General features: G+C 36.6%; 1 protein-coding gene across 1 annotated transcript in view; it reads left to right on the forward strand.

Moving 5' to 3' along the window:
- AP3B1 (adaptor related protein complex 3 subunit beta 1) overlaps positions 1 to 25,769 on the forward strand; it is a 153,782-nt gene that overhangs the window by 109,545 nt on the left and 18,468 nt on the right. Inside the window, exons 23-25 of the mRNA XM_063181494.1 lie at positions 13,370 to 13,601; positions 16,529 to 16,613; positions 25,351 to 25,448. Of these exons, the coding sequence (XP_063037564.1) occupies positions 13,370 to 13,601; positions 16,529 to 16,613; positions 25,351 to 25,448 (415 nt within the window). The remainder of the gene's footprint in view (positions 1 to 13,369; positions 13,602 to 16,528; positions 16,614 to 25,350; positions 25,449 to 25,769) is intronic.

The raw sequence follows: 25,769 nt of genomic DNA on the forward strand, positions 1-25,769 counted from the left end.
AAGCTGGAGTGGGGGTGCAACGTTGTCATTTTTTTGAGGTATTCCTGCCTCTCAGTTGTCACTTCCCCAGTGAAAATTTTATTTCATTCAGAGAGCAGAAGACCATTTCTAGTACTATATGAATGGTTTGAGTTTGGCAATTTTAATCTTCTTTTTGAGACTAAAAGGAGGTTTTACTTGATCTGCTAACCCAGAATTGCATTCAAGTAGCCAAATATTGTTTAAACCTGAAAATAATAATTAAAGAAGAAGTGGTGTGTGAGGGAGGGTTTTTGTTTGTTTGGTATTGTTTTTAAATGACGGTTACTGAAAAGCTCTAAAACTTAGTCTGACACCTGGAAATTTATTTTCTTCTGTGATAGGAAATTTAGTAAGATTCTCTTATCACCATTGGCAAATCTTACTGTAAAAATGATTATAATGTGAACAATTTAAATATATGACAATTGCAGAGGAGCTGTGGTTTGCCAGTTTACTGGCAAGTATTATTTAATAGTTTTGGGAGATAAGTGTTAAGAAGACACAAGATCTGTTTGAAGAAAATACAAATTGCTACTGATTTTAAATGTGTAGTTCCATCTTAAAGAATGTTCCCACAAATTTCTGAGCAAATAAAAATATTCAAAACTGCAGTACTAGAGAGTGTATCCTTGTGGTGAATGTTAAACTGTCAGCAGGATTTTCAGGTCATTTGACAAAAAGGATACAGGTGCTGTAGCTAGCAGTGAAGGTGACTGCTAGTTTCATCAATCACTTTGCCTTTCTTTAAGTTGATACATAATGGACCCCTTCAATCAGCTTCCTTGTTCTTTGTCACTTGTTTAGGAAGAAGAAAAAAGAGGGTGGAAGGGCTGGACTTTAAAGTCAAGGTTATAAAATGAATCGTTACTTATTTACACAGGATAAGGAGGATAAGTCAGAGTGAGAAGGGGCTCTTCATAAAATGTCGAGTTTGTCAATGGGTGATAATATGCAGTTTGAAGCTTCGTGCAGACCTTGAACAGTGACAGTAGTTGTCAAAGCAGTGATTCTGAACCAGAATTTTAAAAATAAGACATTGTTTAGTGACAGAGACACAGCATGTACCAGAAAGCATGTTAATCACTGTTCACTTCATTTTCAGAGGGTCGCAGTAAATGATGGTCCAATGACAAAGTTTGTTTAACTGCGAAACTGGAATTATAATAGAAGTAGAATGTAAATTTATATGTCACCTAGAATGCTGTCAATATGTTTATGTAACATACATTAAATATAGTTAATAGTCAATTCAGCTTCATTACAACTGTATGCCTAATACATTACTTTTTTTGAGGTGTGGAGAAAGAATTATTTTTTTAAACTATCTATGTAACTATCAGTTCAGCAAGTTAAAATATTTCACATTTTTCCCCATATCATACATAAAATTGATAAACATAGAAAACTGAGTTTTCCGGTATTAAGATTTCTTACATTCCATCACAACATTGTGAGGTTATGATGAGTATTTTGAGGACCCTACATCAGAATAGGAAGGAAAATTTTGAGCTTTAGGTAGAAATTATTCAAAATACAACTTCTCATAGTCTCTGCATTCAAAGACTCCTGCTATTATGGCAAAAATTCTTTAGAAGCCTTCTTCCTTCAGTTACGGCTGTGAATTGTTTGTGGGTTTTTTAAATGACTGATTATAGTTTTGGATTTTTGTACAGAGGGATGACTCCAAAAGCCGTAGGGGTCCTTTGTAATTTTAAGTTGTTTCATTCCAGTTCCACATATATCCAACTATCCAGAGAGTCTATAAGCCTTGAAATTAAATTCTACTAGTTAAATATAGATGGAAATAGAAATAAATGCTTTTTAACTATGAAACCATCTTCATCGCTGAAATTTTGATTTTCTTTTTAGCTTGGCATACTTGAAAAAATAAATAACCAGGCTTTGGTTGATGCATGTGCATCAACCAACAGCATCTGCACTTTTACTTGAGGAATCACCAGGACATGGCATGAAACACCTCGTATTCAAATTATAATACTGAGATTTTTGTCCAAAAATGTTAAGAGTAAAACTTTTTTGAGAAAATAAGTATTTGATCATTGAAAGTAAAAGCTAAGCATGGGACTAATTCAGCAAGTGGAGAGATATTACTGCTAATAGGCCGTACCTTCCCTATTGTGCACTAGTAGTGTATTGCCACGTGATTTGTAGGCTAGCAGTACAAAGTGAAATGCAAGGACGTTGCAGTTTTTAAAATGGGGTGACTTGGAATGCTTTAAATTATGTAAATGCAGATGCATTTTAATGTGCTTTAGAAGTTCTTGCTAACAATTGCAGGAAGGGGATACCCTCCATTACCCACCTCCAAACAAGTGTTAAGGTTGCTTTTAAAAAGGTTGGTACACAATGTGCCATTGTGTTCTCAAATCAGAATAATTTAGAAGTGTTTCCTGCCCTCCTATGCCACAGACTGTAGAGGATATTGGAGAGACAGAAGACTCTAAAAGTCTGTTGAACAATGCTATGATTAAACACTATATATAACAGAGATGGGTTTTAAAAGCTTGTTTTGGTCCAGATTTTCACCTTATTTTTACATGCTTTTCTCCTAATGGCTTGATGAACAGGGCCTTGACATATTAAGATTAAAAAAGGTAGTTCTAGAATCTTCATAATTCATATTGATTTCTGTGAAGTTGGTAAAAATTTTCCTTTTTAACTTTTGTTCACTTGTGTTAAGAAACATTTCCATCTTTATATGGTTGCAAGTGTTGCTTGTTGTTTCTAGTCTCTGTCATCTGTATTCTTGATTTGAAAATGGCAGAAGAATTGGGGAAATGTACATTTGTAATAATTCTAAAATACATCTTTCAGTTGTGTAGTGCAGTTTAGGAGTTCATGACTGCAAAAGGTGGATTGTGTAAAACTTTACTATTACTGCATTGGAATGTTTTAAGAAAAAAATGTATAAAAATGATTCTAGTTCACTGAAGGACCTTCAGTGTAACAGCAGCACCATTAGAATGTATGCTTGCTACATGAATCATAAATTTGAGCTACTATGAAATACATTTGTGTACTAAAAGATGCTTTAAAATGGACTAAGTTTTAATAATGGTCATTGTCACAGTCTTCCTGCTGCTGCATTTATGCTCAGTGAGCTAACAATCTGTGGCAGTCTTGGACAATAGTAACAGTAATACTCTACATTAGTAGGACCAAGATAATTGCAAAAGTAGATGAGAAAAAGTTACCTACCTAATTTGCTGTCAGTCGTCTACATAGTTAAAGGCCTTAACCATGGCTACAGCTACTGCCTACATTCAGTGTCTGTGTGTGTACAGTGAAGCCTTCATTAGAGACATCCATGGGGTGAGGCTTTTGACGGCAGCATGCTGTGCTTGGTGTTGCTTGCATTGTTCTGAGCAGTGTGGGTGGGATTGAGTGGTGTTTCTTCTTACAAGTGTGAAAAGAAATGTCATTGTGAAGGGTGAATATGTCTTTTGACACCACGAATTTTGTTCCTGAGTCAAAACAATAGTGCTTTTAAATTTAAGCAAATAAACTGAAGGTAATTTGTTATAAATAAACCTCTTTGTTGCTTAACAGACTACTAACTAGTGCAGGATTTTTTTTCTTGCTTTTTAAGGATGGAAAACAAAGCTTAAGGAAAGCAAAACACAGAAAAACAATGTAGTCATGGCCTCAGGTCAGCTATAATTTTTTGCAGTCTAAGGATTATGGATTTGTTTAGGTTAAAATATTATGTGTATAATTAAATAAAACTTGGAGAAAATTGGCACGTCAATATCAAGTATAAGAGATGTAGTGTGGTACACACAGAGATTCTACTCCTGCGCTGAGGAAGTGCTGATACAGATGTCTACATGCAGTGAGTTCAGTGCTTATTTCAGGTTTTTGTCCTTGTGGGTAGTCTGCTGTGCATTAGGATCATCCTGATAGAAGCCAGAATAGCATGTTGCATTCTTCAACAACAGTGTAGTGAACAAGATTCAAATATAGTTGTATGAAGGTGGAAAAGATGTAATTTATATTCTGGCATTCATAAATACCTGTATTAGATTTTTAATATAATGAATTAAAGGTAGAATTCACTTTGGCTTGTGGGTAATATTGTGTTATTACCCACAAGTGTAATATGTGTTTCAATTAAATTATACACTTATCCCAACAGATGATGTCCTTTTCTGGGGAAAATTTTGAGCTAAATGCTTCTATTGAAAGGAACCAATATGCAGGAGTTGTTATTGTATAAATCTAACTCTAAGATTATACGTTATGGCCAGTAGGGTACAGTGTGTTTTCACTTTAGAGGTCTCTGGAGTACTGGCTGTTTGCCAAAAATCAGAATACTGTACTAGAAACCACTTGTAGGAACTTCTTTGAAGTCATTTAGACTCAATGCCAAAATCCATATTAATCCTTCTCAGCAATGTCCACTATTTCAAATTCATAATTAGGATGCAAGGTGAGGCTGACACCTTACTCTGTTCTTCTAACTCTTGAACTGCTTCAGGTAATCATAGAATCAAAGAATCATTGAGGTTGAAAAAGACCATTGAGTCCAACTGCAAAACTAACACTGCTGAGGCCACCACTAAACTATACCTCAAAGTGCGGTTCTCAGACTTTGCTGTTTTAGTGGTCAGTGGAAAAATGGAATCACTGAATTGAAGTAAATTACTTGGCTTTGTATTGGGAGAATGCCTTTTATTTGAAACACCTAATGACAAAGTGTTTCATGCTGCTTGATGAAAGTCTCACATATGCATCAGCCACCAGACCATGTGGTTTTCACCTCGCGGAATCATACATAGGACAAAAGGATAGAAAATCTTGAGATCTTCCATACACAGATATTTCACCAGTTGAAGTGTAGGAATTTTCTATTAGTGTTCCTACAAAAAAATTTTCCTTGGTGTCTTTTTAAGCCCTTTTTACAGTCCACTAATGGTCCCGGCAGACCTTCTGGAGGAGAATGTGTACTTCTGAATTTATACCAAGGTTTGTGTCCCATAATTATGTGACTGACTGTAGCCCTTCCTTTCATACTTGTTTAATAACTTAGACTTAATCATGAGAATATTCTCATTTTGTTGCTAATGGAGTTTTGTCATATGTGGCATTTAAAAATATTTTACTAATATTTTCATTTGATTATTCATGTGATTCATTGTGCTCAGCAGAAGAAAAAGGCAAAGATGCTAAGTCTCACATAAAACCAAGTGTTATTGTAATACAAATCTTTAGGCTCCATTATTTATGCAAAATGCAAGCTGTCTCACTGCCCCCCCAGTTACACAGAACAGGTGCACACTCTGTTTTGGAAGTTCCTGATTTGTCTGGTATGGAACTACTAAGATTTTTCTGCTGTTCATGAACTCCAGGTTAAGACACAATTCTTGTTCCTTTATATCATATAGTCATATTTATGCTCAAAGAGCAATAGTTTCTATTGATGTAGAGTAACTGCAATTGTGTCTAGTTGATTCTATTTTAAGAAAACCATATGAAAAAATCTGAGGGATATAAAAGTATTAGAAAATAGATAATTTAGTACTACGGAAGATTTTGATCATCTCTGGATTCACAGCTTATATCTGTGAGCAGGTGCAAAGCTGTGGGTAGGAGTCAGAGACGGAGGCAGCAAAGGGAGCCTTTGGCTGGGCTCTGCTACAGCCACCTGACCAAGGGGAGCCCATGGACCACACCTTCCTGCTCCAGCACGGGAGGCCTTGTGCCCGAGGGTGGTGGCCTGCAGGGGAACTCAGCCACCCCAGCAGCTGTTGGGAAAGTAGCTTGGAGGGCTGTGGCAATCCAGGAGACTCCTGGAATGCATGGAGGACACCTTCCTGGGACAGGTGACAGCCAGAGGGAATGTGGTACGGGATCTGTTGGTCACCAGTGCAAGTGAGCTAACTGGACACCAGGACTGGAGGCAGCCTGGGCTGCAGGGATCACGTGCTGGTGGAGTGTGCAGCCCTCAAGGATAGGGCTTGGCTAAGGAGTAAAAGTTCAGCTCCTGAACTTTAGGAAAGCAGACTTCCAGTCCTTTGGGAACCTAGTCAGTGGGATCCCCTGACAGACTGCCCTTAGGAGCAAGGGAGTAGAAAAGAGCTGGCAGATCTTTAAGGAACTCTTGCACACAGCATGAGAGCTGGCAATCCTCAGGAGCAAGAAATCAGCCAAGGAGGGCAAGAGAGCGGCATGGCTCAGTAGGAATTTGCTGGTCAAAGTTAAGGGAAACAAACCAGGACAGGTGACCTAGGAAGAGTTTAGAGATGAAGCACAGCAGTGTAGGGAGGCCATGAGAAAGGCCAAGGCAACAAAAGTGGAATTGAACCTGGCAAGCTACACAAAGAATAATGGGAAGGGCTTCTATAGGTACAGTAACCAGAAAAAGGTCAAAGAAGAGGTACCCTCTCTAATAAACAGCCCTGGAGAACTGGTAACAACAGAAATAGAGAAGGCTGAAGTACTTACCAACTGTTGCCTTGGTTTTCAGTGGGAAACTCTTCCCACACCTCTTGACTGGATGGATAAGAGGATGAAGACTGGGAGAGCCAGGTCCTTTCCACTGAAGAGACGGTGAGGTTTGTGACCACCTGAGGAACCTGAATGTACCCAAGGAGATGCATCCCAGAGTCCTGAGGGAATTGGCTGATGTAGTTGCATGGCTACAGGAAGAGCAGGTCCTGTCTGACCAAGCAGTGGCTTTCCATGATGGGTTGACTGCATCAGTAGGTAAGGGAAGGACTACAGATAGCATTTTTCTGGACTTCAGTAAAGCCATTGACATGGTCCATTACAAGTGATAGGAGCTGCGAAAAGGGGAGGACACTAGGGTAGTAGAAGTACCATTATAACTGGTTAGATTGCAATGAAGAAGGATGTGGGGATCAGATGGCATCCAGTCATGAAGAGGGATAATGGGACAAGTGGGATTTCCCTGTGGTTTTGGGCCCCCTTCATTCTGCCCTTATGCTCTCCCTGTTTTGCCTCCCCCTCTGTCTGATTGGAGAGATGTATTTGATGGGTGGACTGTTAGATGGATAAGTGTTTGGATGGCCGCATTCCAGAGAGTAGTGGTCAGCATCTCAGAGTCCTGATGCACATCAGTGATAAAGTGGTGTCACTCAGGGACCAGTGTTATTTAGTATCTTCATTAATGACATAGACAAAGGGATCAAGTGCCCCTTCAGCAAATTTGCAGATGACACCACATGAAGTGGTACAGTTGCCAGACCTGAAGGACAGGATACCATCCAGAGGCAAATGGACAAGTTCTCTCATAAGAGACTTAAGGCTATTTCATGCAGTTTACCAAGGCAATTGTGCAAGGTGCTGCCCGTGGGTCAGAGCAGGCCTGGTACCAGCACAGGCTGGGCATGAACAGATCCCAGCAGCCCTGCCCAGAAGGAATTGGGGGTGCTGGTGGCTGAGAGGCTGGACATGCCCCAGCCATGGGCACTGCCAGCCCAGAGAGCCACACGTGTCCTGGGCTGCATCCAGAGCAGGGTGGGCAGCAGAGCAGGGAGGGGATTCTGCCCCTCTGCTCTGCTCTGCTGAGACCCCACCTGCAGGGCTGCATCCGCTCTGGGGGCACAGCACAGGAGGGACAGGGACCTGCTGGAGGGAGCCCACAGGAGGCCACAGAGAGATCAGAGGGATAGAGCACCTCTCCTATGAGGAAAGGCTGGAAAAGAGAAAGCTTTGGAGTGACTTAATTGCAGCCTTGTGGTACCTGAAGGGAGTGTACAAGAAAGGTGAAGAGGGACTTTTTACAAGAGCATACAGTGACAGGACAAGGGGCATGGATTCAAACTGAAAGAAGGCAGGTTTAAATTAAATATTGTGAAGGTGATGAAGGTGGTGAGGCGCTGGAACAGGTTGTCCAGTCAAGTTATGACTACCCCATTCCCAGAAGTGTTCAAGGCCAGGCAGGAGCTCTCAGCAACCTGACCTAGTGAAAGGTGTGCCTGCCCATGGCAGGCACATTGGAACTTGATGATCTTTATGATTCCTTCCAATCCAAGCCATTCTATGATTACCTTGAGCATGTGATTCTTCTTGGAAGGATGATTTGAAGCCATACAAATATTACAGTTAAAAAAAAAAGGGGCAGAGAAACAATTAATTTTGGCAGCGTTACAGAAGCAAACTGTGAGCAGCATAATAAAAGTGGTCTTTTGTTTGAGATCCATCTCCGGATGATTTAAAAATCAGTGGTAGCTATTTGAGCAGTTTTGAGTTTTATTTCTTTTAAATTTTTTTTCTTGCAAGGTTTTGGAGACAAAAGTATTAATCTAAAGTATTAATCTATCAATATTGAAATCAAGTAACAATTTTGGGAACTCATTTTATAATGTCTGAAATTGTTTGAGTCCAGTAACGGTTTAAAGATACAATCAATAATATGGTAACTTTCAATTAGCCTCATTGACATGTTAATAATTACAGGAAGTGTGAAGCCTAAAAGTTGGTGACAACACAAAAACAAGGGAGTTAGGATGTATGCTTTTAGAAGATATTTGGTAGAGCAGTTAGAGGCACCTTTGGTGGAAAGTGTTTTCCAAAATTCAGCATATGTCCTTGAGTGTCTGTATGCCTAGATAAATTAGCCCAAATTAAATGACAGTATCCAGTGCTTTTCTTAGATTGTACAAATAGGAGCTAGCTTGATTTCTTGTTTGGTTTCCTTGCTCCCTCTCAGGAGATTCTGCAAAAAAAGTTTTGCAAGTTTAATCTTAATAATCTAAACCCAAAAAAGCAGACACAATCTGTCATAAAATAACTATTAGTGACTTTAACAATCCATATTATTGTGACTTAGGTATGCTGTAATGTTGGGATTTCCAAGAACCTCTTGAAATAATACAAACTAGGAAGCTGACATTCTTTATTTGCACTTTATTTTATCTTTTTATGAATTAATAGTTGTTTTTTTTAAGAGCTGTATAAGGAAGACATTGCCTGCCACTAGCTGACTTTTGTTTATCTCTTTTTCCACCTTTCTCCTAATACTAAAAAATTATAGTTAAGTTGCTCTCATGGCTTCAGTTGAAAGATCATGTAAATGTGGCTGGACTGTGTGATAGCCCTTCTCCTCTTGGCTGATGCAGAGTTACTGGAGCATAGCCTCACTATGAGAGTGAGAGAGGTTATAGCTCTCACAGCTGAGTAGGTAATTCTTGGATTATGTCATGGATATTGCCAGTAGGAGGATTACTTAGATTAAATGTTGTAGTCCACTGCTTTAACAGAATGTAAATTAGAGGAATAGAATTATAATTTTCCTCATCCTTAGAAGCAAATTTATTTTCCCAATAATACATATTTTATCCAAACATATATACATTTACATGATCAAAATAAGTCTATGTTCATTATTGCAGGATTTTTATACTAAAGAACAAGTACAAAAGAATGCAAACAGAATTTTGTGTCTGTAGTAATAATAGTATTAATAGTAACAATGTTTCTTTAAGATCTCTCCCAGACCAAACCATTCTGATTCTTTGTGACGCTATGGTACTGCAGAGAGGAATGTATGACCACCTCTCTTTTCTGTAGTAGGTTTAATAAACCATGTCGTGATTTTTATTTTAAATAATTAGGGAAAATAGTTTTTTGCATCAATGTAAGCTTAATTAATAAGAACTTACTGAGCTGGCAAAAAGAAACATGTTCATATTGGGAGGATTCAGTGGTTTGTAACTAGTTAGCTCAGTTGCAATAAAGAAAGCCACAACTACTACTGTCAGTGATCTTATACTTTTCCCTTTTTTTCTCCATGATTAAGGGGGGGGGGGCACAACCCTGATGTTGCTCTTGATCTTATACAAGAGTTAGTTTAAAAACACTTCCTTTAGGGTGATGAATTATTTTTCAGCGTGTGCAGTCAGCCTTTTGGCTAGTCCAACTGGTACCAAGAAAGTATAACCATACAGTATCAGTGTGGAGTCCCTACATGTGGTTGCTTTCAGTCAAAATGGGGTGGGAGGGCAGTCAGTATTTTAATTTTTTTTACTGTCTTTCTAAACAGCTGTATAAAAAAAGTTTTGCAAGTTTAATCTTAATAATCTAAACCCAAAAAAGCAGACACAATCTGTCATAAAATAACTATTAGTGACTAGTTTGTATCCTATAAATCTAACTTGAGTTGATAATATGGTCCATTACCAGCTAACTGCACAGAGTATTTTTCATTTTACACTCTTCAGTTACTTTTTAGTGAAGTGTTAAAAAATATGAAGCTTTTCTCCTCTCTAAAATTGCACACTGTCTGTCTGTTATTAGGGAGATAACAGCTCTTATAAATGTTTCAGTAAGCATTAAGTAGACAGTTATGTGCACTCTCATTCCACGCTTATTTGCTTACTGTAATAAACTGATAAAATATGTGTGGTTTGTCTCTGTGTATCTGCAGGCATCATGAGTCACATAGATTTCCTTTAGAAATAATGTTGTGTCTGCAGAATTGATTGGTTATTTTCATAAACCATCCAAAGGTACACAAACGACTTCTATTATTTAAACATATGCTGTGTAAGATTTGTAGGAGATTATCTCCTGGTTAGTAGATGCTTCTTGTTCTGTTAACTCTGTGTGGTTTTATTTTAACCCTAGAGTGATTGCTAGTACCTGCTCCATGGGTTTTATCTCAACTACTTTAAAAATTTTAGAATTAAAACAAAACTCTGTTTACCAGACTGATGCAGCTGTTAAATACATCACATTACAGTCACATCAGCCTTTTTCAGCTCAAAATCCTTACTAGCAAGTAGAGGTTTTGAAAACTCCAGTTTTCCAGAATTAAATTGCTTTGTTCAACATACGTATGTTTTATTTATTTTTAGCACTGCCGCATTAAATGCAAGTGAAAATTAATGTTCTGTACAAAGAAAGATGACTTAAACATAATGTCATTATTCTGAGGGTCCTGTGTGGTTCTGCTGCTACGTATAGTATGATGTTGAAAATAAAAGTGAATGGGCTCACAAGCTTTTTATTACTGAAAGAAGAAATAATGCCAAAGGGGGCATAGGCATAGATTAAAATCTCTAAAAATTACAGAAGGATTCAGTAAAACTTGAATCAGTGTTACAATTTAACTATAGTGACAGTTTTTTTTTCTATGTGTATGCATTTTAGGGCAGCTCATCCTGGGTGCCATCATGCAGCACAGGTAGGACAACCAGGAGGTCTGGCCTAGCCAGCACAGGTTGTTAAAAGGCAAAGGTCCAAAAGGCTGAGGCCAATAGTGAGAGGTTCAACAAGGCCCGGTGCTGGCTCCTGCCCTTGGGTCACAGCAACCCCAGGCAGCTCCACAGGCTGGGGCAGAGTGGCTGGAAAGGACCTGGGGGTGCTGGTGACAGCAGGTGAACATGAGCCAGGCTGTGCCCAGGTGGCCAAGAAGGCCAATGGCATCCTGGCCTGTGCCAGCAATGGTGTGGCCAGCAGGGCCAGGGCAGGGATAGGCCCTGGGTACTCAGCACTGGTGAGGCCACACCTCCGGTGTTGTGTCCAGTTCTGGGCTACTCACTATAAGAAGATCATTCTGGTGCTGGAGCAAGTCCACAGAAAAACAGCAGAGCTGGGGAAGGGTCTGGAGCACAAGTCTGGTGAGGAACAGCTGAGGGAGCTGGGGTTTTTTATCCTAGAGAAAAGGAAGCTCAGGAGGGACCTTGTCACTCTACAGCTGTTTGAAAGGAGGGTGTAGCCAGGTGGGGGTTGGCCTCTTCTCCCAGGTGAATGATAGAACAAGAGGAAATAGCCTCCTGTTTTGCCAGGGGAGGTTTAGGTTGGGTATTAGGAAAAAATTTCTTCACTGAAAAAATTATCAGGCATTGGAATGAGCTGGCCAGGGAAGTGGTGGAATCGCTAATCTTGGGAGTTTTCAGAAAGCATGTGAATGTGACACCTAGGAGCATGGTTTACTGAAGATGGTAGGGCAGGATAAACAGTTGGACACAGAACTTAGATATCTTTTCCAACCTCAATGGCTCTATATTTCTGTATATCTACTTGACTGATTTCTGACTACTTTTTAAGTTTTCATTCCTATTAATAAATATCATTAATAAAGCCAGCCCTAGGTTAACACAAAGAGGCTACTGTTCTGCAAAATACTTTTGTTAACATGAATTAAACATAGATCTTTAACTTGCTAATGTAAAATGGGAGAACCGTTTCATGAAAGAACTTTTCTATTATGCATGTCCTGCTCAAATTGAATTGAATATTAAAAGCCAGAGGCTGTGCTTAAAAATAAGGTTTAAATTCCATCTTAAAACTTGAGTTTTTTCATTATTTGAGTAATGGTTTAAATAGCATGCTAATTTGACTGCTAATAACCTCTTACTGTTATTGTCTCTTTCTGTGTACCAATAAAGTATTCATTATTCAAGGTATTTCCTTTATTATTTCTTGATAACATAGGCATTTTTTTGAGAGTTTGACCTTGACAGTTATTTCTAGAAAACTGAGAAGACTGTTAATCTGTGGAAATTTGGGAATTCTATTCAAAGATGTTTTTGAGTTTTCAGTAACTGAAGGTCCATACGAATTATACCTTTTCCAGTCATTTTGTGTTAGTTATAAGTCTGGTCATGTGACAGGTCATTATTTTATAAATATCATTTGAAGTAACTCTGATCTTTCCTTAAAACTTGTGTAAAGGATTCAAATTCACTTGTTTTCATATATCCTGAACTCCTTACTTTTGAGCTCATTATTTCCTTGTCAGAAGTATCTGGGATTTTGTTTGCACACTGAATGTCTTTTCTTAATGCCTTTTCTGCAGGATAGACTGCACTGAAACATCCTTAGGATTTTTCTTATTGCTTCTAGCAGCAAGACTATTTAAAAAGTGTCGGCATCTTTCTGCTCTATATAACTGTGTTTTTACTGTTTCAGCAATGTAATTGTTAGACAACATTTTTTGTGGTTTTAACAAGAGAAACAGAAGACAATTTCTCTCTACTTTCACCTTACACAATGAGCTTGGCGATACCCTTGAATTCTGATGCACAGAATGTTTTTTTCTGGAAAAAAACATAACTAACTGTAACTCTTAAAAAACGCGATAATTTAATAGCTAGCTGTAAAGCTAAAAATGGAAAACAGATTTATTATGGAAAGAGAGATAGCTACAACAAAGGTATTTTCAGCACCAGAAATGGTTTTAGGCTCTGTGTCTGATATCTATTACTGCAATTTGCTTATGTATTTCACAGGTTTCTGGTCCACTAAAATTCCAACTTAAAAGCAGGTGCTCTAACTGAGTGAAAAATGCAGTATTCAATTGTCATTTTTACTGTTCTTGATTTACAGCATTTGCTAACTATTGTGTTATACTTAACAGGTCGCTATGCAAGTCTCTGTGCCAACAAAAACACGTGAACTGCTTCATCGAATGAGTGGGAAAGGATTAGCAGCCCATTATCACTTCTCAAGACAGCCAGGCATTTTGGGTGATCATATGGTACCTGTGCAAGTGACAGTAACAAATACAACTGATCAGAAGATAGAGAACATTCACATTGGAGAGAAGAAATTACCTCCAGGCATGAGAATGCATGAGTTTAATCCAATAGGTAACCATATCCTATCTTTAAAAAATCAGGTTCTTAATCTTCAGCAAAATTTCAAATACAGGAAAGTGGTTTTGCATAGTTACGTGTATACTCATATATGTGTGTGTGGTGGGGAGGGTAGGTGTACATATCTACACAGACACTCATCAGCTTGTTAGGACCAAACCTTTCTGCATCCCTACAAACTTTGATTCTCTTACTTATTTTAGACTGGCTATTATGGGCTTCTATTAAAAAGGAGGTTTTGATTTTATATTCACAATTATTTTCTTACTAATCTTTAAGTGATTCTAAATGTATATATTGGTGGCTCAGAGCATTGCCATTTCCTTGTGAGCTTATCACAGTAGAGTGGAAGTCTATGTTTTAGTTTAGCTTGTGTCTACCATAGTTCCACAAATTGTGTCTCCTTAGATTAGATAAAAAGCAATGTGTAGTCAGACCTGATCTAAATTGTTTTACTTTCTACTTTGTAATCAGGATGGTTTTTTGCTAAATTTCTCTGGAAAAGAGTGTAAAACTTCAGAAAGAACACAGATCACAGCAAGATTTTTCAAGAGTAATACCTGTATACACAATCTGCTTTCTTTGCTCAACAATTCTTTATTTTAGGACATTGTGGTATAATCAGAAGGAGCAGAAGTGTCTCTGTTTCATAATAAAAATTCTTTTCCTTCAATGAGCTACACTATTATGTGAATATGTATCATAATAGAAGAATACAGGAACATGTTCTTAAAGCAGAACAGTGAACTAAAGAGTATTCTTTAAGCTTTTAAGCTTTTAGCTTTTAGCTTTTAAGTAGCTAAGATGTTTGTATTAAATGGTTCTAAATATCGAAATAATTTTTTTAACAGAAAAGATTATGCAGATTTACACCAAATAGCTACAAAAGCAGTTGTCCAGTGCTATAGTTTATATTAGAGTTTAAATTAATAATAATAACTTTTTGCATCTTGGTAATGATGCGTGCTTGATCAAGGCAGTTACTTTTAGAATTCTATTAGTTTGGGGTTTTTTAAGTGAACATTTTGCTGCTTATTCCTCAAAATAAGTCCAGCTCAGAATTGAAATGTCAAGTTAGTTTTGCCCATGGGCTTTATTTTATATCCCTACCTGCAAACATTTTAAAGAAATAAAGCACAAAGGCTTACAAGTAGAAATCTAGAAATACTGTAAATCAGATTAGGAGATACTATAGCCACAATAGTATAGCAATTAACAGTAACCCACTGTTACTGTTACTCACAGTAACCACAGGAGATACTATACCCACAATCGTAGCAATTAACAGTAACATTCACTTGTCTCACATAAAAACATGGGGGAAAAATGTGGAATTAATTAATTATCCACTTCAGGTTCCTTGAGCTCCACAAAGCAATCCTACCCTCTAAAGTATTTATTTCCCCAAGAAAGACATTGCAGTATTTGTCCTGAAAAGCTGTTTCTTCTGCAGAAAATAAGCTCTGTAGTTCTTCCAAAAATGTTATTTTTCTTGCTTGAATGCAAATTTTCTGTATTCTTTATAATTTTGTGTAGAACTAAGCCTATGCACCCTGTTCTTACTACATTTTGTGTTTCCAGTGTTTGGAAAACACATCCTACCATTTACCTAGCAGACCCAACAGAAGTGTCAGCATAGACAGGTATTCCTGTTGGAATATAAGTCTAGTTTTTCTTCAGTCACTGAAAGTACTGTTGGCAATTGTCCTGATTCTTCCAGTAGAAATGGTTCAAATTATTTCACCCAAATCCCTGTGCACAACACTTTCTTGTTCTTAAGTGTGTTTGAAACTCCCTTTGAAAACATTAAGCTCAAAGACTTTGATAGAGTTAATTCTGAATTTGAGCTGGAACCTTTAAACTTTCAGTGCTTTAAATAGACTCCTTGGAATACTTTTTTTCCTACTCAATTCCTAGTGTTAGTTTAGACTTCAGCCAGGAGCATTAACTCTATCTTTTCTGCATTTTTGTAAACCTAATCTTCAAATAGTTAAATTTTGTTACATTTTGTCATGGAGCAGCTGTCTGCTTTCAGTTCCTGAAAAGTATCAGGTACATTATGAATAATCTGTAAATCAGACATTTTGCTGCCTGCCTATTATTTTTTATTTTAATTCCTCTCTTTTAAGTGTGCTTTCAGCTCTTTGTTGTAATCTTGAGAAGGCAAAGTCTGCTTCAATGCTTCTTTTTACTTATGTACGAAAGAGCTTACAAGGAAGCTTACAAGCCTTTAACTTTAACTAAAAGCTTTATCTCTACAACATTAGGAAAATAGTGTGGTGATTTAGCCAAGAATCCAAGAATGAGTATGTCTCTTGATATCTTCATTGCCAAGAATGTCTCAGTCTGCACTGTTTGTATAGCACAAAGTCATCTTCCATGTAGTGTTCATAGTCCTTCTTCTCCCTTCCAACTAATGCAAGTAGAATATTGAGGCACAAGTAAACCACAGTAATTATGAACTTTTTAAGTTCAGCTTATTTTCTATTGTGTGTATTGATGTAGATTTTATTTGTTGTATTTTGCAATAACTAAATCTGCAAACCTGTGTTATTGAAAATGAAATCTCAGTGCTGGATCTGTGCACAGTTACGAGGATGTCACTTCAATTTTTTTTTTTTCTGTAGATAACTTTCCTTTCTTTGCTTTTCTAATACAAGGCCTTATTCTGTCGATAGAGCTCTAGGACTGAAATGGCAGCATTTCACGTGCATTAACAGTGTGAGAGGGGGAGTCCAGGATGCTTAAACATGCAAGTGTGACATTTGGGCAATGCCTATTTGTAAATAAAACTACAACTGTTGGATTTTTTCTTACAGAGCATTTTGGGGGTTTTAGTTATGTGAAGTTTGGGGGATTGCATCTGATGTCTTCTGTTGCCTTGCATGTGTACTTTATCTCTTAAAAATCTCTTCATGCAGAGTGTCTTGAGCCTGGAGGATCCATTATTGTTACAATGGGGATTGACTTCTGTGATTCTATCCAGACAGCCAGTTTCCAGTTATGGTAAGTTCTTGGGAGGGGGAAGGTAATTTTTTGCTCCTGGAAGGTAAAACTAGTGTTCATTGGAAGTCTACTTGGTGTTATCAGACTCACTGTTTTATTAAATATTCAAAGAATTAAACAAAATTTACAACATTATATACATCCACAATGTTTTAAGAGAAATAGCACATTATTAGTGTTCAGTTTTACTTTTAGAAGCTTTATTTTTTTGTCCCGCTCTTCTAGGGATTCTTGTTAACATTGTCTGGAAAGGGGCAGTCATGTCTGACTATTCTATTTTATGTGTGTTTTATGTGTGTTCTATTTTATTTCTGTTTTATGTGTGTTCTCCCTTGTAAGAAACAACAGGTCAAAATGACACACAGTGTAAGCAGTTTTACTACCCTGAGTCTTTATTATGGGTGCTTATGGTTCTTGTAACATGACTGCCTGAAAACAACCCCAAAATTTGCCCACAAAAGAAATGCTGTAGATTCTTTTAAATCAACAGTGGGAATCAAACCAAGTAATTGGCTGGCCAACTAAATCTTGTCTAATATGCCTGATTTACATTTTTTGTGCTCATTATTGGCATCTGCAACATCCTCTTTCTGCCTTAGGCTAGCAGGGAACCCATTTACCCGGTGAGAGTTCTGTTACAAACTGGCATTTGAAAATGGGTTAATTTCAACATTGGGAAAAAATAGATGGAGAGAAATGGATGGGAGAAAACCTGAAACCTTCTTTTAGGGGATTGTCAGGTTTATGGAGTTTTTAAACTGTGCAGAAGCATATATAGGCCTACACAATTTAATTTTTTGACATATTTTGAAGTAATGGATTTTTTATATGTTTTGTTGCAAGAAACACAGCTTTCAATATTCAGTACAAAAAGAGGGATATTGAATAGACAGTCATATTGCTGCATTTCAGTTTAAGGGAAGCCCTTTGTGAAAGTTCTACACTTCTTCCTTTGGAAAATTTCTGTAGCAATTTTAGTACACTTAGTAGCTGTGCTACTAAGCACAGCTTGTTCAACTGATAAGTTATTGGAGATAGCATGAAAATCCTAATTATAGAGATGTACCCAAGTGATTCCTAAAGTACCACTGCTAAAATAGCATTTCTTGTTCTGGGGGCAAGGAGGTTTTACTATTCCTTGTACAGCAGATGCTCCTGCATAGACAGTTTACACATATTTGTACTTCCAGCAAAATCTCTGCAGCATGTAGTTTATGCACGCCATGCTGTTATAGCTGGTCTGTATGCTGTGTGCTGGAATTTGGAAACAGCTTTGAACTGTTGCCTGATGTTTGTTTAGGAAGGAGGTTCCCTTTTAGGCAGTGCAGTTTCAAAATTGCTTCAAAATCATAGACTCTGACTCTCTTTATCTAAATAAATTTTGAATTTTATAAAATAGTATCTTCTTGATAGTTTATCAAGCAGAAATATTATTTTTAAAATAAAGCAGATATTTTTCTTTCAAGTACGTAATTTCAGTCTACCAATGATTTGATTTTTAACTTACACCATTTGTTGCTAAGAATCTTAGCAGTGATGAGGATAAGCAATGTAGCATAACACATTGATTTTATGCAGATCATCACCTTTATGTTTTGGGAGGTCTGCTGTATTAGTGATATATAAAAACTGATTACTTTCTCCAACATTGCCTAGTAATTGTTTATTATTTTCCTATTAGACAAACAAGACAGATCAATATTCCTGAACACCAACCAGACTATGAGTAACATCACTGTAAATAGATTTGCCTCAGACCTCAGTGGTGTATTCATTTTAATGATTTAGACAATGTGAGTCCAATGACAAAAGCGCTCAAGCTAAGTTTAAAATTAAATTAAGAATAGGAATTGCTTGCTTTGTTCGTTTACTAATTGATAGGGCCTTGTTTCTTTGCTGTTAGTTCCTAGAAAATAGTATAAAAATAGGTAAAACGTTATTTGCATTAAATTTGCTATTTTACACTGAACACTTATTTTGTTCAAAATCCTACTGATCTTCATTATCACTGAAGAAACTGTGCACTGTGATGTTTTGGGAGCAATGTCTTAAAGAACTCAGCTGCAGGCTCTGTAACTTATACTTTTCAAAAAGCGTTTATCCAAAAGAAGGAATGACTTCTAGAAGTTTGTCAAATGTTGTTGAAATAATGTGCACACAAAGGTGTCTATATTCTCGTATTTCCTATTAACATATCTCTATGAAAGATGTTGTCAGTTATTTTACATTTTTGCTAGAAGCATATTCAGCAGTAGTGTTCCTGATCATAAGAATTTTCTTGACGTTGTTCTAAGAGGAGCACTTTATCTTGCATCAAATGTAATTGATCCTGAAGCAGTGTAATCACAATTACTCACTTTCTTAATTGGCCTGCCCAAAATCAGAAAATGGAAACCGATCGGCAGTGTTTAAATCAATAGCTTTGTAGTAAAGCTTGTGGGGGTAGGGACATAGTGGTAATGGGTAGATCAATTGGTCTTAGATGCCAATCATGGACTGTGTGTTTTGCATAGCAAACACTACCCTTCAGCTTAGGGATGTACTGTTGTACTAGTGGTTCAATAAATACAAACTATATAAAGAAAAAAACTAACATGAGTCATAGAATATTTAGATCTTTTTCTGAATTTGTTGTACAAGTCAAGGACAATGAAGGAGAAACTGCAATATAGAGGTTTGAAGGAATGAGCTTTAAAAGACCTCCTGCTCAAATACTATTTTTGGTAAGCAAACCTTACCAAGATCACACATCTAATTAAAGTAGGGTGAAATGCCTCAACTTGAAAACTGTGCCTAATGCATTTATTTAGAATGTATATTAGGATGTTCACAGCATGTACTTGTGAGAACATCTCTTCATTGTTATTTTTCTTATGCCACTTCCTTCCAGAGGCAGCTATTTCAGCCACACTGGTGTTCTGCATGATAGTGCCTCTCAAGCGGAAAGTTAAAGAGGAATAAATGGAGGGATTCAGCCTTTTAAAAGATTTTTTGAATGTTACTCTTTGTTTTTTTGTTACTTTGTTCTCATTTTGCAAACAGGATATACACAGTTTAGGAGTTTAGAGCAATTTGTTATTGGCTAACTCATAGGCAAGGTAAGTTGCTACCTTGTTGAATTCTAGTTAAAGTTTAGTGTATTCACCATCCAAGTAAGAGACCTGAGCCTTAACTAAGCAGGTAGGCATCAGTTGAGCAAAGAAAAGGTTGGAATAGATTCTTGATATAACAGACTATCTGCAATTCTCCACTGACTGTGGAATTACTTCCTTTTTTCCCTATGTCAGATCTTAAAGATTTCCATGTTAGTTGAATCCTTGAGCTCCTAGTGTTCACCATGTCAACAATCCTACCACTTGTGTTATCTTTATTGTCTTGCATGTCTCTGCTTTTCAGATATTCTCCAGTCTTTCTCTCAGCTTACTAGTTTTTTGAGATGTCTGAACAACTATATGGGAGCTCTGCTGTGTCAGAATTTTGCCCATGGATCCTTGTAATGAAAATATTTGAATCCCTTGAGATGAAAGACAGGGAAGGTTATAGAGACAGAGAATTAGAGCCCTTACATGCCCTTACTCTATTTTTGTATGTGTATTTAGCATTATTAATTTCTGTCTATGTTTGTATAACTCAGTAGGCAAATCTCCAATTTCTTGTAGGCATGATGAATAACTAAAGGTGAAGAGATGTCCTTTTTATAACATTGAAAGCTTATCTTTACATTTTCTGTCTTATTCTTTTCCCTCCTCTCTTTCCAAATTACCTTAGTTCTTCCCAAAACCATAAAAGAACCACAGCTTTAAAGATAAAATTAAGTTACAGAGAGCCTGGTTCTCTTCTTTTTTCTGTTCTTTTGAAAAGTACGCAGGGAGTTGTTTAGCTTTCTTTGAAACTGGTGTAGGAGAGATGTCCATGCCATGCATCTCTCTCCCTAGTTTTGATTTTGCATTTCCTCTCCCTCGTTTTCTCAAGGTTTAAGTGCAAAAAAACACAACCAGAGCTCCCAAGAAGAAAAATCAAATGAAAGCAACGGCTTTTGTGCTTTTCATTCTTTTTCAAAATAATTCGGTAATTGGAAAATAGTGTGACATGACAGAGGTTTTTTAGCTGGTTACCTTATATTGGCATTTCTTAGTGTCTCAGTGTCATCAGAAGGACCCGCTCCTTCTAATGAGGAGAATACATACTCTTGTATGTCTGTTCATTTCGTCTGTCCTGTACTATATAAAGAAAACATTTTGCTGATTACTCCAGAAGAGTTTGGTGTAGCAGAAAGAATCTAGCAATTCCTTAAATGAAGTAAATTCTGTTAATGAGATTTTAAAACTTTGTTCAGTCTGTTCTCTGCAGGTTTCATCTTATTTTAGAAGCGTTTGCTCTGAATTTTATTTTCAATGGAAGAGATTTTTTGCAGCATGAAATTTGCTCGCTTCACTCTGTGTTGATGTAGAAATCTTCCCAAGCAGAACTTTCTAGCTGCAAAGCAAGTAAATGAAGAGGGTTGGTTGGGTAGCAGTCAGTATTTCTGTTGAATGCAAACATGCATTCAGGTGTAGATGCTTCCACAAAAGCATCTGATTAAAACTATGTAGTGGAATATGTTATGGAATATATTAAAAACTAATGTTAGAGATGCAGGATTTTCTTTGGATCACTGTCACTTGCATTTTCACTTTTTTCTTGCTGTTTCCTTCCCTAGTGCTTTCTCAGCAGATCACCAAGTTGCTTATAAATGTAAGAAAAGCAATCTGGTACTCTTCTCTTTATTTCATTACTCTAAAGTAGTCAGTTGGCCCTATTCCAGAACAAAATTATGCCAAGATAAATGACTGACCTGGAAAAAACAAGGCTGGACATGAACAACTGCTTTCATTTGTTCTATTGCTTTGGCCTTTTTCTCATGCAAAAGCAGGATGCAGTCCTTTCCTTTCTTCAGCAAGACTAAAGTCAAGTCCCCTATACTTTTCTATTCCATATTTTGTTTTGCAGGAAATTAATTCTCTCTTAGTGTTGCTCTTCCTCTCATGTTCTTTTTTTTAACATGTGTGGAGATTTTTGTGAATACAAGACAAAAGCAATAAGCTGGTTTGGGAAAGATATATTCTGGGACAAGCTGCTGCTAGGAGTGAAACAAAAAAGGGTAGTAATCAAGAGCAAGAATGTTCCCAGTCTTATTAGAATACTAATTTATTAAAAGCCTTGGAAGTTAAAATTTTAACTACTGCTATTGTGGAATTTTCAAAGAAGTCATTGACAAGTGTTAGCATTATTTACTTCAGTTTTAAAGAAGATTTTGCCATCACTGTTCTAAAGGTGTGGTAGACAACTTCTTTACCAGGAGCCCTTCAAAGCCAATTTTTAAAAAAAAGCAACTAAACTGAGAGGAGAAAAGGAGTAGCCAAGAGTTTCAAATGGCAAGTGCTAGCTACAGACGTGTGCAGAAATCTTTAAACTGTGCATCTTCTGAAGGGCTGAATCTTAGTCTTGCAGTGTCAGTTATCCTGGAGCTAGTAAGTCTCCCTTTGTTCCTGTGGGAGCATTATTGTCTTTGTCTCTCTTTTGTTCACCTTGATGTATGCATCAGAAGATAAATTCATGTGATACTTGCAATTGAGTCATGAAAGTGATGTTAGTCTTTTAAAAATATAGTATGTACAGTTTAACAGTTTTTAAGGAGTCAGTAAGAGTAGCGATGTGTAATGTCATTTGCCCATAAGTTCACAATTAAATACATAACAGATTTTGCAAGCTACTGTTAAAAAGGTACTGTTATAAGACATCCCCAACTGTTTGATCCTTTTAAAGCTTCCCTCTAAGAACTTCTCATTAAGTATTTATGTTCCTCTAAGGCTGTAACTTACCAACTTATTGCACATGCTAATACCAGAAAACACGGTGTTTAATTTTTGAAATCAAAAACCACGTTCTGTTGCCCTGAGAAACTTTGGGTATTTTTTCTGGTAAGCTGCTTCACCTTTATCTTTCAGGAAAGTTAAAGCAACACCACCTGAGAGATGCTTCAGTGCAGCTTGAACCAGTTGTCCAGTAGATTTTTAAAAGTTAATGTAATTTTTTGTATAAACATCATTTATATTAATGAGATTCTTGAAAATAGAAATGAATAAGTTAAATACACTGAAATTTAGTTCACTAGGTATTGGGGGAATTTAAGTTTTTGTATTCCAAGCCTCAATTTTATTCTCAAATTTCTTCATTAGATATCTGATGAAATCTCCATCTTTGGAGATACTCAGAGCTCAAATGGACAAGGCCATGAACCAAGTGAGCTAAGGTGACCCTTGCTTAAGCAGGAGGTAGAATCAGGTGATTCCTAATGCCCCTTCATATTGTGGTTCTCTGGAATTATGAAGTAACTTTTGTTAAATTAAATATTATGAGTTCTCTAATATAAGATGTAATAAAAGAGATGCAGATCAACAAACTAAAGCTGTATATTTAATCTGTGAAGTGTCTGATAAAGAGAACCTATAAGGAAGGATGATTTTCTGTAGCTGAGAAAGAAATTTACTGTAGCACACTGGAATTAAAGTAATGCAAAGTAACCCAGATGCTGACTAAAGTGAAATTAAGAACAAAGTGGTTTTGAAGAACAAATAGCAATCACAATTTCTGTTTGTAGGCTATGAAGAGTTCATGTTTTATCAAAGAATATATATTAGCTATTTATTCACTAGAGGAAATGGAAGTGGAATGTTTGTTAACAGCAGAGGTGTCAAGTGGTCCTCTTAAGCAGTTATGGACATAAAAAATCCAAGGGGTACTCATGCTTTTATTCCTTCTTGTTGTGGAAATATTGTTATAAGCATTAAAGCAATCTAATAATTGGTGTTATAAGTCAAGTTTATGTACAAATGGCATCTCTCCAGTCAATGTGGGACATAAATCATTGCGCACAAAATGGTTTATCTGTTTCATGCTGAATTATGTAGAGTACATCTTGCTTAAATATGAAACATAAGATTGGTTGAACAATCAGTTGAAGAGTGTCAATGAAGGTATTGTTGAAAGTGTTAGTCTTATAGTCCAAGTAGTAGGTATGAATAGCAAACAATTAATGAGGCGGTTGATTAAAGACTCTTCCATCAGCTCTTAAGGTGATTGAGTTCTTAATCACTATTCAAAAGAAAAACTAAAGAAAAAATAGTTCTTGCTTATTTTACTGTGCACTTAATTGGGCTAGATAATCAAACAATCCCTGCTCTTTTATTATAATAATGACTTTAGAGACAGATGGCATTTAAGGGGGGGAGTTTAGTACGGGGGTAAAAAGTTTGAATTTGTTAGCTTTTACAAGCAGCGCTTAATAAATGATGTTTTATAAAGGAAGTATTGGGAGTTTGAAGGGATTGTTTCCCTGTATGTGTACTAAATAGCAGTTCTCAGAGAAGTTAGCATAAATGTCCCATTTTATTTGAACAGCTCATACTTGAGACTGCACTTATAAGCATAATTGTAACACACCGGAAGCTAGAAAATAAGGACGTACTAGTTCCTAAGCATTTCCTTTTGTAAATGGGTAATTACAATAAGTATTAGAATTGTGAGTAGAAGGACTGTAAAATGCTTCTCTGTTTCCAGGTGGCTTGTCTTGCATCTTTAGGAGGGAGACATGTGTGTTTTCTATATTATTGATCTGGTGTTTGCTTTCATCAGTCTCTAGTTTCAGAACTTTGAAATTGCAGAGTTATAAAATATCAGTAACACATATTTTAGGTTAATTTAAATAACATGGATGTTAATGGATGAAATGTATTTTCCATTCTAATGATTGTATCATTATATTTAAGTAAGATATCTGAGGCATATCACCAATCAATATATATTGACTATTTGGTACACCAGGAAAAAAAAGGAAAGTGTTCTTTTCTAAAAATTTCTCAGGCCTTAAAGCATTAACAAAGATTCTGACTGGATGTACTGATCCTGAATTGCTAGGCAAATCCCTTATGGTACAGTTAGTCAATGAAACATAGCAGGGTGAATGTATCTTGAGTTCCTGTAGATTTGAAGAAGTCTCATACAAAATAGTTGGAAACTTAGGGAATTGAATGGATAGTGAGAGGAAGTTCACTATATGATATTTATTTCTTGAGGAGAAATGTGTAACATTTGATAGTATTTTTTAACTCTGCCATTTAAAAAATGTTCTGCAGTTTTCCAGCGTGCTTTTACATTAACCAGTATGCTCTGTGATTTTGTTTAAATATACCAAATACTGTAAAACCGAAGTTATCAAAAATATTTCTCCTTTACTAATGTATTTATTGTTTGGCTTGTTTGTGGGTTTTTTTTCCAGACAATATCATCCTTTTGTCTGAAATTATATGTTTTCTATGTTTACTCCTATTTCTAGAACAGCTGTAGCTGATGACAGAATGCATAACAGTTCTCTCAAAGGATTTGTGAAATGCACAATAATTTGTCCTTTGCAAGCATTTAGATTGAGTGTGATGCTTTGTAGGTCGCAAATAAACATTGATTTGAATAAAAGTTATATTTTCAGAAATGCAAGACTATGCCTACCACATTTGTACTGGAGAAAAATGGATCGGCTTTACTAATGTAAGAAGTTAGCTTTCAAATTTATAAGTTAGAAATCGTACAGGTAGTTTTTATACTTTTTCATGATTTTACAGAAAATTTGAAACTGATATATGTGTATTTGTTAATCAATGTTGAAGCACCTGGTTGATTCTCTGTAATTTCTCTTTTCTAGCACAAAGGATGATCACTTCAATGTTAACATTCAACCCCCGGTTGGAGAACTGCTCCTGCCTGTCACTATGTCAGAGAAAGATTTTAAGAAAGAGCAAGGTGAGAAATACTTCAGCAGCTTCAGTAAATTTACTTGGGAAGAGAGCTGCATGCCTTTCAATTTCCAAGCATACAGAAAGTGCTTCCAGTTGTAGGTGGTTGAGACTGTTAGTATTCACTCTGACAAGTAGTTTAAAAGTATCTTGAGAAGGATGTGCTATGATATAATGCCGTCTTTAAAGGATCAAAGCCCACACTTTACCTTAAAACAGTCTTTCAGCTCAAAGCCTTTTGGCTTCCCATCATGAACTGTGAATGCCTTTCCTACCAGCAGTAAAACAGAAACTTGTGATGCCAGCTCAAGGAAATGAACCATTTATA

Source organism: Melospiza melodia, chromosome Z (assembly GCF_035770615.1).
Source record: "Melospiza melodia melodia isolate bMelMel2 chromosome Z, bMelMel2.pri, whole genome shotgun sequence".
NCBI classification, from domain to species: domain Eukaryota; kingdom Metazoa; phylum Chordata; class Aves; order Passeriformes; family Passerellidae; genus Melospiza; species Melospiza melodia.